This window comes from Neolamprologus brichardi, chromosome 12 (genome assembly GCF_056152115.1).
Source record: "Neolamprologus brichardi isolate AB-2024 chromosome 12, ASM5615211v1, whole genome shotgun sequence".
NCBI classification, from domain to species: domain Eukaryota; kingdom Metazoa; phylum Chordata; class Actinopteri; order Cichliformes; family Cichlidae; genus Neolamprologus; species Neolamprologus brichardi.
This window is the reverse complement of record NC_142115.1, coordinates 33,137,773-33,156,205: the sequence shown is the minus strand read 5'-3', so window position 1 is coordinate 33,156,205 and position 18,433 is coordinate 33,137,773. Positions and strand designations below refer to the sequence as shown.

The 18,433-nt window shown below is 36.2% G+C and overlaps 2 protein-coding genes and 1 pseudogene across 3 annotated transcripts in view; 2 read left to right on the top strand and 1 right to left on the bottom strand.

Moving 5' to 3' along the window:
- Positions 1-18,433, bottom strand: part of prdm6 (PR domain containing 6) — a 133,489-nt gene that overhangs the window by 74,383 nt on the left and 40,673 nt on the right. The window lies entirely within an intron of this gene.
- LOC148100321 (uncharacterized) lies at positions 989-8,436 on the top strand. Its single transcript, XM_087848808.1, has 3 exons — positions 989-1,031; positions 1,553-7,605; positions 8,299-8,436. Exons 1-3 carry the CDS (start codon positions 989-991, stop codon positions 8,434-8,436), a joined length of 6,234 nt encoding a protein of 2,077 aa, XP_087704934.1.
- On the top strand, positions 14,873-18,415 carry LOC102795013 (GTPase IMAP family member 8-like; annotated as a pseudogene). The gene is made up of 3 exons (XR_015719821.1): positions 14,873-14,897; positions 15,190-15,753; positions 16,168-18,415. The product of XR_015719821.1 is annotated as a GTPase IMAP family member 8-like (transcript).

Sequence of the window (18,433 nt, the reverse complement as noted above, 5' to 3'; positions counted from 1 at the left end):
TTCACACAATTTTAATTATAAGCTAGATATATTTCTACTAATGAAATTAGTTTGCTAACAGCAGCAGGGATGAGTCAGTGAATGAGTCAGTTGGGATTGTGAATCATGATTCACGAGTCAGTAAAGTGAATCTCGAGTATTGAATGATTCGTTCATGACTCGCACATCACTACTCTGGAGGTCCCTATAAGCATGTAAACCTGTGACAAAAAATTCACAGAACTTGAACACGCACAGAATGTTTTCCTTCATTGTGTGGTAATGAAGGAAAACGCTGGCATGCATTTACCCTTTACTGAAGGTCAGTAAAGCACCACTCCGACAGCCAAACCCATCTGTTCTCTGATTGGATTGTTAAATTTGTGACATGACATTGACCAATCAGCTGAAAGGAAGAAAATTTGTTGCAAGGTTACAGTTCACAACTACGCATTTGATTTACAAGTACAAAATATTTATGACCACAATTTGAGCCCATACACTGCCACAGTTACATGCTACTGCTTACCACACACATCTTAACCACCTAGCTTTCATTTCTATGTTAGAAATGACAGTTAAGTTAAAACTTCAGAGACTGTTTAAAACTTGAATGTAGCACTGTACTGTTGTCATTGATGTCAGTTATTTAATACTTTACAATTTAATACATTTTAATGTATGAAACATAATTTTCTACAGTCCCAGGCTCACTGTGGGTGTAAACAGCAGGGTGTGAATGTGCAATATTCAGTCTGCCTTCAAAGCTGCAGTAATTTAACTTGTAAGTACAAAGACTGATATATTTTTTTTACAGTGGAGACTGTACAAGTACAAGTGTAAGTATTAGCTACATAATTAATTCAAATTGTTTATGATTATTCTCAGGTCTGGTGACCAGATACACAGGATTCACAGTCTGAAAATATTGGAATAAATACACTATACTGTTTTTCGTAACAAAATAAGCTAAATTTGAATTCTCCTATATATATACAGAATATCCCCTATGGCCACTGCTGTCTGCTGTAATGGAAGAGCAATAATGTCAGGTAAGTATACATGAATCTTATATGCTGAAATCCTGTCTTATGCACTATTTCCATAACTAGAAGGCTTTGCTGGCTCACATCTCACAGTATTTCTAATCACAGCAAGAAGATGAAGAAACTAAGCATTATAAACCATTATTGCTTGCATTATGAAAGATTTTGTATCTTGTTGTAATGGTGATGAACATAAAATGCACCTATGCATATAGGGATATTTCTGAAAATCATTATAGATAAACCCAGAAATTTCAATTAAAAGCTTTGAAATTAAGCTTCAAAACTATTACTGCTAATTTATGTAGTTGATATATGTCAAAATAAATACATTTTAGGTTTAGCCACTTTAAAAAGAACAGTATAACATAATCTTAATTTGAAATGTGTCTTTTAATTTGACTTTTCATTCACTTGTCATTTAAGAACTATGAAAGGCCCTAACCTGCATCCAGAGGGCTAAATGAATAAGCTCTGATACTGTAATATTATTCAGTAATATTTTGGGGTTGGCTTTTTTTTTGCAGGCTCTGAGCTGAACATCGTGCTACTTGGAGGTACTGACTGGGACGAGACAGTACTAGGCAACTTGATTATTTGCAGCAAAGCTTTTCAACATTCATCACTGTTTAAAGACAAGAAGTGTGTGCACGCACATGGAGAATGGAAAAGAACATTATTAACAGTAGTGAAAACCCCAGATATTTTTGATCTTCAATTCTTATCAGTGACAAAAGAAATGGACAGTCTGATGAGTCTTTGCACACCTGGACCAATTGTGATACTACTGATAGTGAAACCTTCCGATTTCACTGAAGAGAAACGGCTGGCACTAAAGGCAATTCTAACCTTGTTTGGTCACGATGGTTTACACCACTCAATGGTGATCATAACACAAAAACAAAATAAACTAAATTTGAATTCTCCTACGCATAAATTAATTCAAGACTGCAATCAAAGGCAACATGAGATCCAACTTGATAGAAAGTATCTATCTAATATTAAAAAACGTCAAGAGCTGATGGAAAAGATAGAAACTATGCTCACTGATAACATGAAAACAGCAAGTGATTACAGCAGCCCGCAAATGTTGCCTTCCCAAGAAGAGAGAAACATACAGATGGAAGAAAGCCCTAGAAAAATAACAAACCTGGATTGTGAAACAAAGAGAAATGAATGGTGGCCAGAAAAAGACAAATATATGAAATGTGAAGCACCAGAAAAGAACAATCAAATTAAAAGAGAACAGAAGGATAAGAAGCAAGCAGAGCTCCAGAAAGAATATAAAAAAGGACTTGAGAGATCATGCATTCCAAATTATTACTACCTAAAAGAATTACAAAAGTACATCAATCTCTTACCCGGTGATTATGAACTAAAACTGACAGAACTGGTTAAAAACAAGGAAAAAAATCAAGAAAGCATGAAATTGACAGACGAGTGTGACAAACTAGAAGACCTCAATAAAAAGCATGCAAAGCACATTGCAGATCTGAAACATGAGCACAGTGAATATATAGAAGATCTCAAAAAGAAACATAAGGAAGAACTAATGTATAATAAAAATGAGCACAGTGAAAAAATAAAGAATCTCACAGAAGACCATAGTAAAGAAAAAATGGCTCTGAAAAAAGTGTATGAGCACAAAATATTTTATCTGAAGATAAATCACTTGGAAGACATAACACAGCTTGTGCAGAAAAACACTGAAATAGAGCAAGAGCAGGATGACAAAATAAAGAATCTAAAACAAGACTGTGAATCAACCATCCTCGATCTGAAGCAAAGGCATGATAAGAGCATTGCAGATATTACACAAGAGAATGACAAGAAAATGGCTAATATAAAGGAAGAACACTTTAAAGAGATCAACAATTTGAAGAAAGAGTGTGAAGTAATAAAGCTAAACCAAAAATATGAACATACAGTACAGGACCTGATAAAGCAGTACGAAGACAAAATAAAGCAGCTAAAGCATGATTGTGAAGACAGCACCGGATATTTGAGCATAAGTTCAAATATAGCGATGTTAATTAACCTACTGCAAGATCATGGCAACAGAATATCACAAGCTGCCCAAGATTATATTAAAAAAATATCGAAGCAACAAAAGGATGATGAAATAACGAACTTGAAAAAGGAATATGATGAAAAGATCCATAAACAAGATATGGAAAATGAAGCCAAAATAAAGAATCTGAAGGAAAACAATGACAAAGAAACGATGGATATAAAACAGGAGTATGAGAAAGAAATAACAAATCTGAAAAAGGATCACATCAAAGAAATGAGAGATCTGAAAGAAGAGTATGAAAACAAAATGGCTTCACAAAAACAAGATCTCAAGAAAGAATATGACAACAAGATAATAAATTTAAGTAAAGAAAATGATGAGAGGATACAAGACCAGAAGAAAAAATATGTCCAGCAAATTAAGGATCAACAGGAGGACTACGAAGACAAACTGGATACTCAACAACAAGAATATGATCAGAAACTAAGTGCTCAACAACAAGAGCACCAAGACAAGCTGACTACTCAAAAACAAGAGCATGAAGACAAACTGAATGCTCAAAAACAAGAATATGAAGACAAACTGAATGCTCAAAAACAAGAATATGATCAGAAACTAAGTGCTCAACAACAAGAGCACCAAGACAAGCTGACTACTCAAAAACAAGAATATGAAGACAAATTGAATACTCAAAAACAAGAATATGATCAGAAACTAAGAGCTCAACAACAAGAGCATGAAGACAGACTTTCAACTCTGAAACAAGAGCACCAAGACAAACTGAATGCTCAACAACAAGAGCATGAAGACAAATTGACTACTCAAAAACAGGAGCATGAAGACAAACTGAATGCTCAACAACAAGAGCATGATCAGAAACTAAGTGCTCAACAACAAGAATATGATCAGAAACTAAGTGCTCAACAACAAGAGCACCAAGACAAACTGACTACTCAAAAACAAGAATATGAAGACAAACTGAATGCTCAAAAACAAGAATATGATCAGAAACTAAGAGCTCAACAACAAGAGCACCAAGACAAACTGACTACTCAAAAACAAGAATATGAAGACAAATTGAATACTCAAAAACATGAATATGATCAGAAACTAAGAGCTCAACAACAAGAGCATGAAGACAGATTTTCAACTCTGAAACAAGAGCACCAAGACAAACTGAATGCTCAACAACAAGAATATGATCAGAAACTAAGTGCTCAACAACAAGAGCACCAAGACAAACTGACTACTCAAAAACAAGAATATGAAGACAAACTGAATGCTCAACAACAAGAATATGATCAGAAACTAAGTGCTCAAAAACAAGAATATGATCAGAAACTAAGTGCTCAAAAACAAGAATATGATCAGAAACTAAGAGCTCAACAACAAGAGCATGAAGACAGACTTTCAATTCTGAAACAAGAGCACCAAGACAAACTGAATGCTCAACAACAAGAATATGATCAGAAACTAAGTGCTCAACAACAAGAGCATAAAGACAGACTTTCAATTCTGAAACAAGAGCACCAAGACAAACTGAATGCTCAACAACAAGAATATGATCAGAAACTAAGTGCTCAACAACAAGAATATGATCAGAAACTAAGAGCTCAACAACAAGAGCACCAAGACAAACTGACTACTCAAAAACAAGAATATGAAGACAAACTGAATGCTCAACAACAAGAATATGATCAGAAACTAAGTGCTCAACAACAAGAGCATAAAGACAGACTTTCAATTCTGAAACAAGAGCACCAAGACAAACTGAATGCTCAACAACAAGAATATGATCAGAAACTAAGAGCTCAACAACAAGAGCACCAAGACAAACTGACTACTCAAAAACAAGAATATGAAGACAAACTGAATGCTCAACAACAAGAATATGATCAGAAACTAAGAGCTCAACAACAAGAGCATGAAGACAGACTTTCAATTCTGAAACAAGAGCACCAAGACAAACTGAATGCTCAACAACAAGAATATGATCAGAAACTAAGAGCTCAACAACAAGAGCATGAAGACAGACTTTCAATTCTGAAACAAGAGCACCAAGACAAACTGAATGCTCAAAAACAAGAGCATGAAGACAAACTGACTACTCAAAAACAAGAGCATGAAGACAAACTAAGTGCTCAAAAACAAGAATATGATCAGAAACTAAGTGCTCAAAAACAAGAATATGATCAGAAACTAAGAGCTCAACAACAAGAGCACCAAGACAAACTGACTACTCAAAAACAAGAATATGAAGACAAACTGAATGCTCAACAACAAGAATATGATCAGAAACTAAGAGCTCAACAACAAGAGCATGAAGACAGACTTTCAATTCTGAAACAAGAGCACCAAGACAAACTGAATGCTCAACAACAAGAATATGATCAGAAACTAAGAGCTCAACAACAAGAGCATGAAGACAGACTTTCAATTCTGAAACAAGAGCACCAAGACAAACTGAATGCTCAAAAACAAGAGCATGAAGACAAACTGACTACTCAAAAACAAGAGCATGAAGACAAACTAAGTGCTCAAAAACAAGAATATGATCAGAAACTAAGTGCTCAAAAACAAGAATATGATCAGAAACTAAGAGCTCAACAACAAGAGCACCAAGACAAACTGACTACTCAAAAACAAGAATATGAAGACAAACTGAATGCTCAACAACAAGAATATGATCAGAAACTAAGAGCTCAACAACAAGAGCATGAAGACAGACTTTCAATTCTGAAACAAGAGCACCAAGACAAACTGAATGCTCAACAACAAGAATATGATCAGAAACTAAGTGCTCAACAACAAGAATATGATCAGAAACTAAGTGCTCAACAACAAGAGCACCAAGACAAACTGACTACTCAAAAACAAGAATATGAAGACAAACTGAATGCTCAACAACAAGAATATGATCAGAAACTAAGTGCTCAAAAACAAGAATATAATCAGAAACTAAGTGCTCAACAACAAGAGCACCAAGACAAATTGACTGCTCAAAAACAAGAATATGAAGACAAACTGAATGCTCAACAACAAGAATATGATCAGAAACTAAGTGCTCAAAAACAAGAATATGATCAGAAACTAAGTGCTCAACAACAAGAATATGATCAGAAACTAAGAGCTCAACAACAAGAGCACCAAGACAAACTGACTACTCAAAAACAAGAATATGAAGACAAACTGAATGCTCAACAACAAGAATATGATCAGAAACTAAGTGCTCAACAACAAGAGCATAAAGACAGACTTTCAATTCTGAAACAAGAGCACCAAGACAAACTGAATGCTCAACAACAAGAATATGATCAGAAACTAAGAGCTCAACAACAAGAGCATGAAGACAGACTTTCAATTCTGAAACAAGAGCACCAAGACAAACTGAATGCTCAACAACAAGAATATGATCAGAAACTAAGTGCTCAAAAACAAAAATATGATCAGAAACTAAGAGCTCAACAACAAGAGCACCAAGACAAACTGAATACTCAAAAACAAGAATATGAAGAAAAACTGAATGCTCAACAACAAGAATATGATCAGAAACTAAGAGCTCAACAACAAGAGCATGAAGACAGACTTTCAATTCTGAAACAAGAGCACCAAGACAAACTGAATGCTCAAAAACAAGAGCATGAAGACAAACTGACTACTCAAAAACAAGAGCATGAAGACAAACTAAGTGCTCAAAAACAAGAATATGATCAGAAACTAAGTGCTCAAAAACAAGAATATGATCAGAAACTAAGAGCTCAACAACAAGAGCACCAAGACAAACTGACTACTCAAAAACAAGAATATGAAGACAAACTGAATGCTCAACAACAAGAATATGATCAGAAACTAAGAGCTCAACAACAAGAGCATGAAGACAGACTTTCAATTCTGAAACAAGAGCACCAAGACAAACTGAATGCTCAACAACAAGAATATGATCAGAAACTAAGTGCTCAACAACAAGAATATGATCAGAAACTAAGTGCTCAACAACAAGAGCACCAAGACAAACTGACTACTCAAAAACAAGAATATGATCAGAAACTAAGAGCTCAACAACAAGAGCACCAAGACAAACTGACTACTCAAAAACAAGAATATGATCAGAAACTAAGAGCTCAACAACAAGAGCATGAAGACAGACTTTCAACTCTGAAACAAGAGCACCAAGACAAACTGAATGCTCAACAACAAGAATATGATCAGAAACTAAGTGCTCAACAACAAGAATATGATCAGAAACTAAGTGCTCAACAACAAGAATATGATCAGAAACTAAGAGCTCAACAACAAGAGCACCAAGACAAATTGACTGCTCAACAACAAGAGCATGAAGACAGACTTTCAACTCTGAAGGAAGAGCACCAAGACAAATTGACTACTCAAAAAGAAGACCACAATGTAAACGTAAGAAATTTAAAGTATGAGCATCAGTCCAAACTACAGGATGTGAAAGAAGAGTATGATGTGAAAATGAAAAGCCTGTGTCAAGAGCATAATGACAGACTAAAGGATATCAGACAAATACACAATGAGGAAATCAAAGCTCTGACAAAACACAATGTATTGCAAGGGGGTATAGCGTTTATAAGTTTCTTATTATTTTTACTTCAATGTTTAACATTAGCTTTTCAGAAATGATGCAGCTTGTGAGGAAGCTATAAATGATTCCAACAGTACACAGTGTGTGAGAAACAGTTTGTATGTACAGGTACTTACATGTTAATTAATTCTGTATCCTTCTCTCACAGTAAGCGTTTATTTGACTAAAGGTTTTAACTTAAATGTTTAGGATTGAGATATTTAAATGTGCTACATGTACTTTGGTTTTGTCTTTCCTTACAAGTGCAGACTTTTGCATAATGATTAAATAATATAATATACTGAATATGACGAAAATATTGTTGTGTTGTGAGCACAGAAGCATTTGTGCATGGAGTCAACTTTTTAAAAGTTGGTTTGCCAACACTGCAAAGATTGCAAAGTTTTTTTTCTCATTTTTCTGTTTGATAGTTGATTAAAATGTGCCATTTGTCAATTTGCAAATAAAAGGCTGTAAAATGATTTGATAATATTAAAGCATACTTTTAGTGTAAGTCTCATAACCGTTCTCATATACTGACCAAATGCAATTTTAACCCCAGGGGTCCTAAACAAAACAACTTTAGACAAAAATCTAACAATAAAGCTACCTTCATCCCATTAAATACTTTTTTTACTCTTTTTACAAAGAGATTTTGCATAATTGCATATTAGGAAGTCCCAATTTCCAGTCTTGGTAGCCGGGGCTCAGTCCGCCAGGGTCTCCACTCCTGCCGCCACCCAGCACACAATGCACCTGACCCCTACGGTGCCTCCTGTGAGTGGTGGGCCTGCACGAGGATGGGCCTGTAGTGGCGAATTTCTGTTCCAAGCTTTGATAAAAATAATTCTTCCACTTCTTAATGTGAGCTGTCCAGATTTATTTCTGACTCGTACATACAAACAAACGATGTCACGGTCAAAAAACTATTTGCTGCTACAGCGCACATTTCCATTGCCGTCCTGGCTCATTCTAACCTGCTACCACACATGCGTTGTAATGTTTTCTTACCCGACACAAATTAAACGCGCAACATATATTCTCTAACAACATATTATACAAAATCAAACATAACTGAAACTGTATGAAAAATATTTCTCGATAGATTGGCTCTAACAGGGCCCATGTCCCTTTTTGGGCTGTGCCCAGCCAGGCCCCATGGACTAAGGCGGGGCCCCGGTAACCCTATCAAGGTGAACTGTTCCCTTGGTGTTCTGCTCATAGGGGTCTTCTGAATCACTCTTTGTCTGGTCCCTCAGACCATGTTTCCTCTCAAATTTTTTCAGGGAAATCTTTGATGGTCAGGTTGACATTTGATGAATTGACATGGAATGACTGATTTACACATGACACAAAAAGAGATGTGCTGATATATGTATACACCCCTACTAAAACCAAAAGCTGATTAGCAGACAGAACAACAACTGAAATAACATTTAAGCTTCCCTAATGAATTAATAATAAAAATTGAAAAAAAAATTCCCAAACTTTCATTTCTATTTCGCTTATAAGAAGTTGGAAAAACTGCATGAAATGAAATATAGCACACTAGTTCTCACCAGGTGAGTTTTTATTTAATGCCACTGTGAGCCTTCAAACATGAAACCGATTTGAGCCTAAGCAGTAATTAGGGCTGTGCAATATCCCGATATAAGAATTCTATTGTCCGATAACGATATAAATCAGAAAAATGTAACATTTTCTGTAAATTCTGTGAATCTCGGGCAGCTCGACTTGCGTGAAGTGTTTCCAGCTGAGCATTGTGTAGCTGGAGTCGAGTGTTTTAACCGATGCATGAAACGATACATTTTTAGACATAAGTTGTAAAGGCCGCCGTTTTCTTTGTGAGTATTTATTACACGGCGTGCTGCGGGGAAAAGCCTGTTCTAACGTTTGAGTCTAAGGTTTCTTTTTTAGCACCTGGCGGCTCTTTTTTACTTCTCATCTGTAAATAATCTGCTCTTTCACGTGATTCAGTTTATTTTAAAAAGTCTCAACAGAATCTTGAGCTTTATTGTGAAAGGTTTATATGGAACATAAACAAGCGGACACGCGATGCTGTTGCCGTCGTTGTTGCTAACGACAACGCATAAAAACAGGCGCTTTTCCGTCCATAGTGTGGTTATATTAAATATAAGAGAAAGAGAGAACTTTAAGAAATTAATATAGCCACTACAGTGACCATCAAAACCATGAAAAAATATTGCCGTAAACAGTTTATTTTGCAACACCAAACAAGCGATAGCGTAAAATGAAACAATAGATGTTTCTATATCGTCATCCGATATATATCGTTATATCGAACAGCCCTACCAGTAATACAGGGAAGGAAATCCTTTTTGCGCATCAATCGCCAGGGGATGTTGCATAAAAAGAGATGACATGTGCCAAAGTCAGGGTTTAAAGTGGGCCGGAATTTGTCTGTTTGTTTGTTCTTTGCCACAGCACCGGAACGACTGCAGCTGTCCATAAGTTGCAGTTGCGGTACATCAGCTAAGACTAGCTAAGGCAAACATACAGAACACAAGCTGTGGCAGGGCGTGGTCTGCGGTGCCGCTCCAGTGGAGATGGACACACACGACGGCATCGGCAATCATGCCTTGCCGGCATAAAAAGCTCTTCCTGACTGTCATAGTTGTTGTTGGTATGTGTTCGGCTGAAAAGCTGCAGCCATGTGTGTTTGTGAACAGCAACCATGTGTAGTAATAAAGAATGCTGAAAAGCATTGAATTGTGGATCGGTCTGCCGTGTGATTATTGCAGTGGTGCCAAAACCCAGGAGGGGGGGCACAGCAGACCAAGAACCAGGCCAGCCAGGGAAGGAGCTGGCGGCCATGCAGCGAGAGCAAGCGGCAGTGTTATTGTGAGTTGTGATTCTTTTCCCCACACTGAGCCATTACAACCAATTTAAGGTTCCTCCACCTGCTGAATCCACTTTAACCCCTTCCCTACTCATTTTTCTGTTTAGAGGCAAAATCACCCTCTACAGTGTAGGTGACAGAAAATCAAGCATGACAGTGAGATCGAAGACATGAAGCAAAAACAACAAGAGAGAGACTACAAGAGAGACTTTGAGAGACTGAAGAAAAAACAAGAACAAGAAGTGGATGAGCTCAATTACAATCTTTCTATAGAAAATGAGGGCGAGCCAAATGAAGAAGATATCAACCAACTACAGCTTGAACATGATAAACAAATCAATGACTGGATAAAAGAATATGCACAGAAAGCTGAAGAAGCTAAGGCTTGCACCATTTTATGAGACGGGCTCTTTTACCTGAATGTCACAACAGCAGCATAGTTTGAGTTAACTTTGATAGCTTTTGGTTTTAAAGCATTCAAATAACAAATACAGTAAGACTTCATTGTTTTGGTACAATATACTCATTCTTTTATCTAATCCCATAAGTGTATTAATTAGTTTTAATCAAGCTTTTGCGTGCAAATACTAAATTTTAGATAAGCTTGTTCCAAAAAGGTCTGTCAGCTTTTTCAGAAAGGGACATACTCTCAAAGACATAATGCAGAAAATGTTAGCTGCAAAGTAAAAGCATGGATCATTAATCTTATGTAAATATTTCAGTACATTTTTATAACTGTATTTTTACAGCAAAAAGCAATAACATTTTTTCATTCAAATACCCTTTTCTTTGGTTCTGATGTGTTTGTTATTTTGAGAAGATACTATATTGTATTATACTGCAAAGCTTTTTTTTGCTGCCCGTGGGATTGTAAAAGGCATTAAAACATGTTGCATGTATGAGGTTAGTCTGTAAAGAGATAGTAGTGTGAGTAAATCATTCATTGGTCATTGATATGAATGAATGCTCACCATTCATTGATGACTGCTTTATCATGGAACAATAAATCTAACTTAATATGCCCCAAAACATTAATAAGCATAGTTAAGCGTTTGAATGAAACTTCAGTACCCACAAATATATGAAAAACTAGCTAATAACATCTCAGGCCATTTCAATGTTTTATCATTAAGTGTTACTACTGCGCAACTTTCAACAAAGAATTAAAGGAAAGCTGAGAACTGAAACTAAACTGAAACTGAGTTTTCAGTTCTGCAAATGTCAGTCGCTTGTCTGTCCGTAGTGTGGTTATTTTAAATCTAGGAGAAAGAGAGAACTTTAAGAAATTAATATAACCATTACAGTGACCATCAAAACGACAAAAAAATATTGCTGTAAACAGCTTATTTTGCGACACCACGAAACAAACAATAGCGTATAATATGAAATGATAGATGTTTTTATATCATCATCCAACATATATTGTCATATCGAACAGCCCTAACCTATATTATTTAATGAAAGATTTTTTTATTTACTTATTTTATCTTCCAAGATCATTAAAAGACCCACACTTAAATTAGTTGACCTTAGACAACCTTCTTGGAATATCTAAAGGGCAGGGTTTTGCACAGACATGGTTTCATTTCCACTTCAACCAAAACTAGTTGACAGCACAGGAATAAGGGACTGGTAACAGCAGTCGGGACTGAGGTTTTTTCTTTTACTTTGGAAATTCCTGCCTTAACAAAGTTCTACCTTTTGATTCCGAAAAAAGTGATTAGTTTTTTGTGTGGCTTGTTTTTAACATTTAAGAACCCTGAGGAAGATTGACACATACAACTGGTGAGTAAATAAACAAATAAAAAACAAAGAAAATTTATTAATATAGTAAGCAAATTCAGTGTTTGTACAGTATGACTAAACTTATCAAGAATATTAAGGGATTCAGTGCATAAGACATTGCAGAACATTAGGCTAAGAAATACTGAAGTGCTGTAGATTTTCATTAACAAACACGTATGAGAAGAAAGTATAAGTAGGCTATTAAAACTTTCAATTCAGTATTTTTAAAACATATACCAAATAGACAATCAACCAGAAAACAATAAATACAAAGAATAAAAAATAATCCTCCAAAACCAATCCTCCTATTTAAGTGTGTCTGACTAAGAAGAAGCGAAAGGAAAAGTTTGTTTTGAATCATCTATCAAATATTGGAGACTTATTTAGAAAAAAATGTTTTGAGTTTGGGGATTTTATGATCAAACAGCAAGTATAACAGATGAATAAGGTGTAACATTTCTATTTTTATGTATAAATCCCAAGATGTTTCTAGGTTTCAAAATTCTACAACTACAGTGACGTTTAGACTTTCTTGTATTTTTGCCTCTATACACCACCACAATTCATTTTAAGTGAAACAGTCAAAATGAGATTACCAAAAAGCACCACTGAACGACACAGGAAATCCTGCCCATGGACATCTTCCTGTACAACTCCTCCATCTAATACACTGTAAACACTGTAATATTTACACCCTTTTTGCACACGCTCTAGAGTAAAATAGCAAATAGCAAATGACAAAGTTCACAGGTTAGAGTCAAATGTCAACCATATATATTCACCACTGTAATAGTCTCACGTCTGTAAAATTCTTTGTCAATATTCTTGATATTTATAATTGAGCAATTTGTATATATTAGTGCAATTTCTTAAATTTGTAAACTATTAACATATTGTATTATTTAATTAGTTTAGTCTGATACTGTTACTGTCTTGGAGCAACTGTAACACACATCATTTCCTTAGGGATTAATAAAGGATTCTGATGATTCTGAAAATGTGATTGAAATGCAGACTTTCAGCTTTAATTTGAGGAGTTTAACTAAGAGTATTGCATCTGCAGTTTGTGAATTACAGCAGAGTTTTGTTGTTGTTTTTAAATATAGTCCCTCATTTTCAGAGGCTCAAAATTAAATGGACAAACTGACATAATTTTAAATATCAGGATTTTTTCTTATACTTTGATACAGTGGAGGGGCCAGTTTGATTGAGCCGCCTTCTCCCCGGCAATCAATTTGGTCATTCTTTACATTTTTGCTAGCTTTCTAAAAGGGATTATTTTTGTTTTTCAACCTTATCATATGGAGGGTTTTATTTGCATCATTTGTTACAAAATAATGAGAGAACAAGTCTCATCTGACCAGGAAACTGTTTGAGCCTCTGGAAATGGGGGACTATGTATGAAAATGGCTATAATTCCCACTTCTTACATATTCTAAGGCCTTAAATTTGAAGTTAAATGCAAATTGTACTTTCATATGAACCAGTAGATCTCAGAGCAACAATCTAGTTCTTTTTCTCCTTTGCTCTCGAAAGATGCTTCGGACACAGTCTCTGGTTCAAGAGTGGCCTGTGTCAAAGAGGCTGAGCTCTCCAATGTCTCATCCACTCAATTTTACTTAAATGCAGCATTATAAATGTAACAAAATAAGATAAAATAATCATTTTGTAATGAGTCTGAATAAGAAAAGTCCAATAGTATCACAAGCTGGAATTTTTTTTACAAAGGTCACGATGTACAAACAGTAGAAAATAGGACCCAAACCGCATCCTCAATTCGCACTCACGCTACCTAGCATTATCTACTAGAAATGGCATCAAACCTAAAAGAAGATGTGGTCTCAGCTAGAGAATGGGATTTACATTTCTATCTTTTCTCTGCTCATCTTGCCATGTTGGCTTGAAGCAATGAGGCATTTGGGGGGCATTGTACTGAGTCACTGCTTCCCCAGTTGGACTTCATTGGGCATGGTCAGGAGAAAACCACAAGCTGGGTGTACTCGCTCAAATCATCTCAAAGATTGGTATTAGACATTTAGCATCAAAATAGATTACATAGTCAGAAAATTGTAAATTTTGTGTGATTTGATCACCCTTACCTTTAGAGTTGATGAATTTAAGATGACATAGCAGCAAGATGAGTCCTCACAGAGTCTCCATTCAACTTGTATCAAAGGTGCAGACTTCAAATGTAGTATAGGTGCAGTCTATCCCCCCCCCCCCCTATTTTGTATTAAAACAATAAGGTGCTACTGAATGTCACAGACATTCAGCTAGCCAGAAAGCCACCAAAGGTCAGTCATCCCTGTTGCGTATGCACCTTTTCCTACCACACCCTTTCTGCCAGTCAACTTTACAATAATATGCCTGGATACTGTAATTTACTCAATTTTCCTATTTCTACTACGTTGAGACTTTTTTTCTAATCTATAAGCCAAAAAGGTACATCGAAAAGAAAAACACTAACATAGAAATGAAATATTAGGGGTTTTTTTGGTTTAATTTTAGAATTAAACCTAAAATCTTCCTTTACACATCATCATTTACTCTACACATTTGTTTTCAGGTAACTACATATTTTGCTGCTGAAACAAAATAACATTATGGCAGCATCAGCATATGGAACTGGTAAGTGTGCAAAAAAAATGTACAAACTTCGCTTTATTAAATAAATGCATATGGCAATATGCTTTAAGTAAATGTAGGAATGTATGATACTTGAGTTTGGCATCTAAGAATTTTAGTAACGCATACGATTTTGAATATTTGTCAGATAGTGATGTAGTGGGAATATGAAAAGTGTAATTCAGTGAAAAACTGTTAAAATTTGCAATAACTCAAAGTCATAAAAAATATAAAAGAAAAGAAAACTGAATCAATGCAATATTTAATTATTTAATGTCTCTTGTGTCTTCAACAGCATCTGAATTCAGGATTGTGATATTTGGAAAAAGTCAATTTGAAAAGATAACTTTAAGCAACTTGATCACAGGGAAAAAGGATTCTCGTGATATAACAATATCCAAGAAATCTATTGCCCAAGGACAGTGGAGGAAAATACCCATAACCGTAGTGAAAACCTCCGACATCTTCAGTGTTCCTGTGGAAAAAGTCAGACACGAGATGAAGATGTGTGTGGCCCGTGTCCCCCCTGGGCCAAATGTTTTCCTCCTGTTAGTGAAGCCTTCAGATTTCACAGAGGAAAACAGACAAAGGCTGAAGTTCATCTTGAGTTTGTTTGGTCCACATGCGCTTAAATACTCAATGGTCATCATAACACAAAAGGATGAAGAAAAGAATACTGCAGTAGAACAAATTATTCAAGAGAGTGGACAAAGACTGCATAACTTAAACTCTGACAAAAAAGAGTGTCTTGACTTTGATCAGGAAACCATGATGGAAATGATGAATCAAATTGTGACTGAAAACAGGGGCGGACATCTAAATTTTTCTGACAACCCTGATCCAACTGAAGCCCTTGAAAGTCCAAAATCAAGGCTTCCACTTAATTCAGCACTGTGTGAGAGATCTGTTGTTGGGATGGAGGAACCTGAGCATCCAAAACCAAAATCTCTTGTGAATTTAGGACTAAGTAAGAGACCTCAAGTTGGTGTTGAACAACCTCAAAGGCCACATCTAAAACCTTTAAACTCAGTAGCATGTGGGAGCTTTGTTGTTGAAGAACCTGAGCATCCAAAACCAAAACTTCCTTTGAATTTAGGAATGAGTGGGAGACCTCGAGCTGGTATGGAAGAACCAGAATCTCCAAATATGAAACCTCTTTTGAATCTGAAACTGTGTGAGAAACCTCAAGTTGATATAGAAGAACCAGAGTCTCCAAATATGAAACCTCTTTCAAATTTGAAACTGTGTGAAAGACCTCAAGTTGTTGTGAAAGAGCCTCAAAGTTTAAATGTAAAACCTTCTTTAAACTTGGTACTGTGTGGGAGATTTGGAGTTGGAAAAACTTCAACTGCTAATGCCATCCTGGGAGAAAGAAAGTTGAATTCATTAGAGTATGTTAAACATCAGGCAGAAGTTTATGGTCGACTGATTTCAATGGTGGAGCTACCGGTTCTATTTGGAAAATCTCGGGAAGAAGCGATGAGGGAAGCCTTCAAGAGCGTTTCTCTCTGTGATCCTGAGGGTGTCCATGCTTTTATCCTGGTGCTACCTTTGGATCCCCTTACCGATGAAGACAAGGGCGAGTTGGAGACCATCAAAAATATACTAAGCTCTCAAGTCAAAGACTTTACAATAATTCTTTTTACTGTGGAGACCAATCCTACACACCCAGATGTTGTTAACTTTTTAAAAAGAAACAAAGAGATCGAAGACCTCTGTCGGAGCTTTAGTGTCCGATATCTTGTCCTCAACGTCAACAACAGACAGCAGATCCCCCAGCTACTGGATGCTGTGGAAGAGATAAAAATGGTTTCCAAAAGTTTCAAAAAGGAAACCATTGCAAAATCTTGTATGCACAACAGTGCAGAATGTACATCACAACTGGAAGAGGCTCCTCACACATCACAGAGCCTGGATCAACTCAGGATTGTGATGATTGGGAAAACTGGAAGTGGAAAGAGTGCCACTGCAAACACTATTTTGGGCAAAAAGTGCTTTCATTCGAAGGCCAGTATGAAATCAGTGACCAGGCTCTGCCAAAAACAAACAGCGGAAATTGAAGGGCATCCTGTCATCGTGGTTGACACGCCTGGTTTATTTGACACAGCTCTATCCAGTGATGAAGTTAAACAGGAACTTGTCAAATGCATCACAATGGTGGCTCCTGGACCTCATGTGTTCTTACTCGTCTTGCCGATTGGTCACTTTACAGAGGAAGAAAAACAAACTGTGGAGCTCATTAAAAACATTTTTGGCAAGAATTGCAATGACTTCATCATTGTCATATTTACCAGAGGAGATGATCTTAAAAACCAAACAATTGAAAGTTACCTCAACGAAAACAGTGAAGACTTTGTCAAAAAACTGTTAACTGATTGTGGAGGACAATACCATGTCTTAGATAACAATGATCAGAGCCGTTTTCAAGTAAGTGAGCTGCTGACCAAGATTGAGTCAAGAGTAAGGAAAAATGGCGGTGGCTATTACACCTCAGAGATGTTCAAAGAGGCAAAGGCAACAATTCAGAAGGAAATGGATAAGATTATGAAGGAGAAGGAAGAAGAAATGCAGAGATATAAGAGGGACCTCCAAAGACAACATGAAGAGGAAATCAAAGAGATGAGGCAAAAAACTGAACAGGTAAGAGCTTTAACAGAAAAAGCATTAGAAGAAAAAAAGGAATTCATTAAGAGAGAGGAGGAGAAAAAAAGGGTGGATGAGGAAAGGGCCCAAAAGGAAAGGGAAAGGAAACAGAGGTATGAAATTCAGCAAAAGCAATGGGAAGAAAAAGAGAAGGAAATTAAGTCTGGATCATTAAAAAAGACAATTAAGGGTCAAATATGGGTACAGAGTTCAAAAGAAAATGAAAAAGCAAGAGAGGCTTGGAGGAAAGTACAACAACAGTGGCAGGAAACACATCTTAGAGGATGCCAACAGAGATCGGAGGAGCAAACACAATCTAAAAAACTCTGTGAAGAATATGAGCAGGAAAAAACAGAACATGACCTCCGAAAAAAAGAAGATCAACTTCGAGAAGAACAAGAGAAAAAAGAATGGAGAGAACTGCAACAAAACCTACAAAAGCAAGTCGAGGAAATGAGGGGAAAAAGTCAAGAGGAAGCCAGAAAGCAAGCAGAGGAGTTCAATGAATTTAGACAGAGATACACCACTGACTTAAAAGCTGCAGTAGCAGAGTGTGAAAGGGAAATTGAGAATATGAAGCTAAACCAACAGGAATACAGTAGCTACATGATTCAACAACTGTGCCAGAACAAGGCGTATAAGAATGACTTTGACCAACTAAAGAAGAGACAAGAAAAAGAAATGAATGAGCTCAAGCCATTTATTCAAGACCAAAAACAAATGTACGAGCTACAGAAAACACACGAGGAAGAAAGAAACAAGTGGATCCGGAACATGTGCGTAAATCTAAAGAAGAAGAAAGTTGTAGTATTTTATGAAATGTTTTCAGATATTTACTTTAGTGTTGCCCCATGACTTATCAATGTAATACCAATATTTTTGCCAATTAAGATACC

Coding starts and splice junctions, on each gene's coding strand:
- LOC148100321 (XM_087848808.1), top strand. CDS start 989: ATGGCCACTGCTGTCTGCTGTAATGGAAGAGCAATAATGTCAG. Junction 1,032..1,552: donor TGGAAGAGCAATAATGTCAG/GTAAGTATACAT, acceptor TTTTTTTTGCAG/GCTCTGAGCTGAACATCGTG. Junction 7,606..8,298: donor AAGCTCTGACAAAACACAAT/GTATTGCAAGGG, acceptor ATTGCATATTAG/GAAGTCCCAATTTCCAGTCT.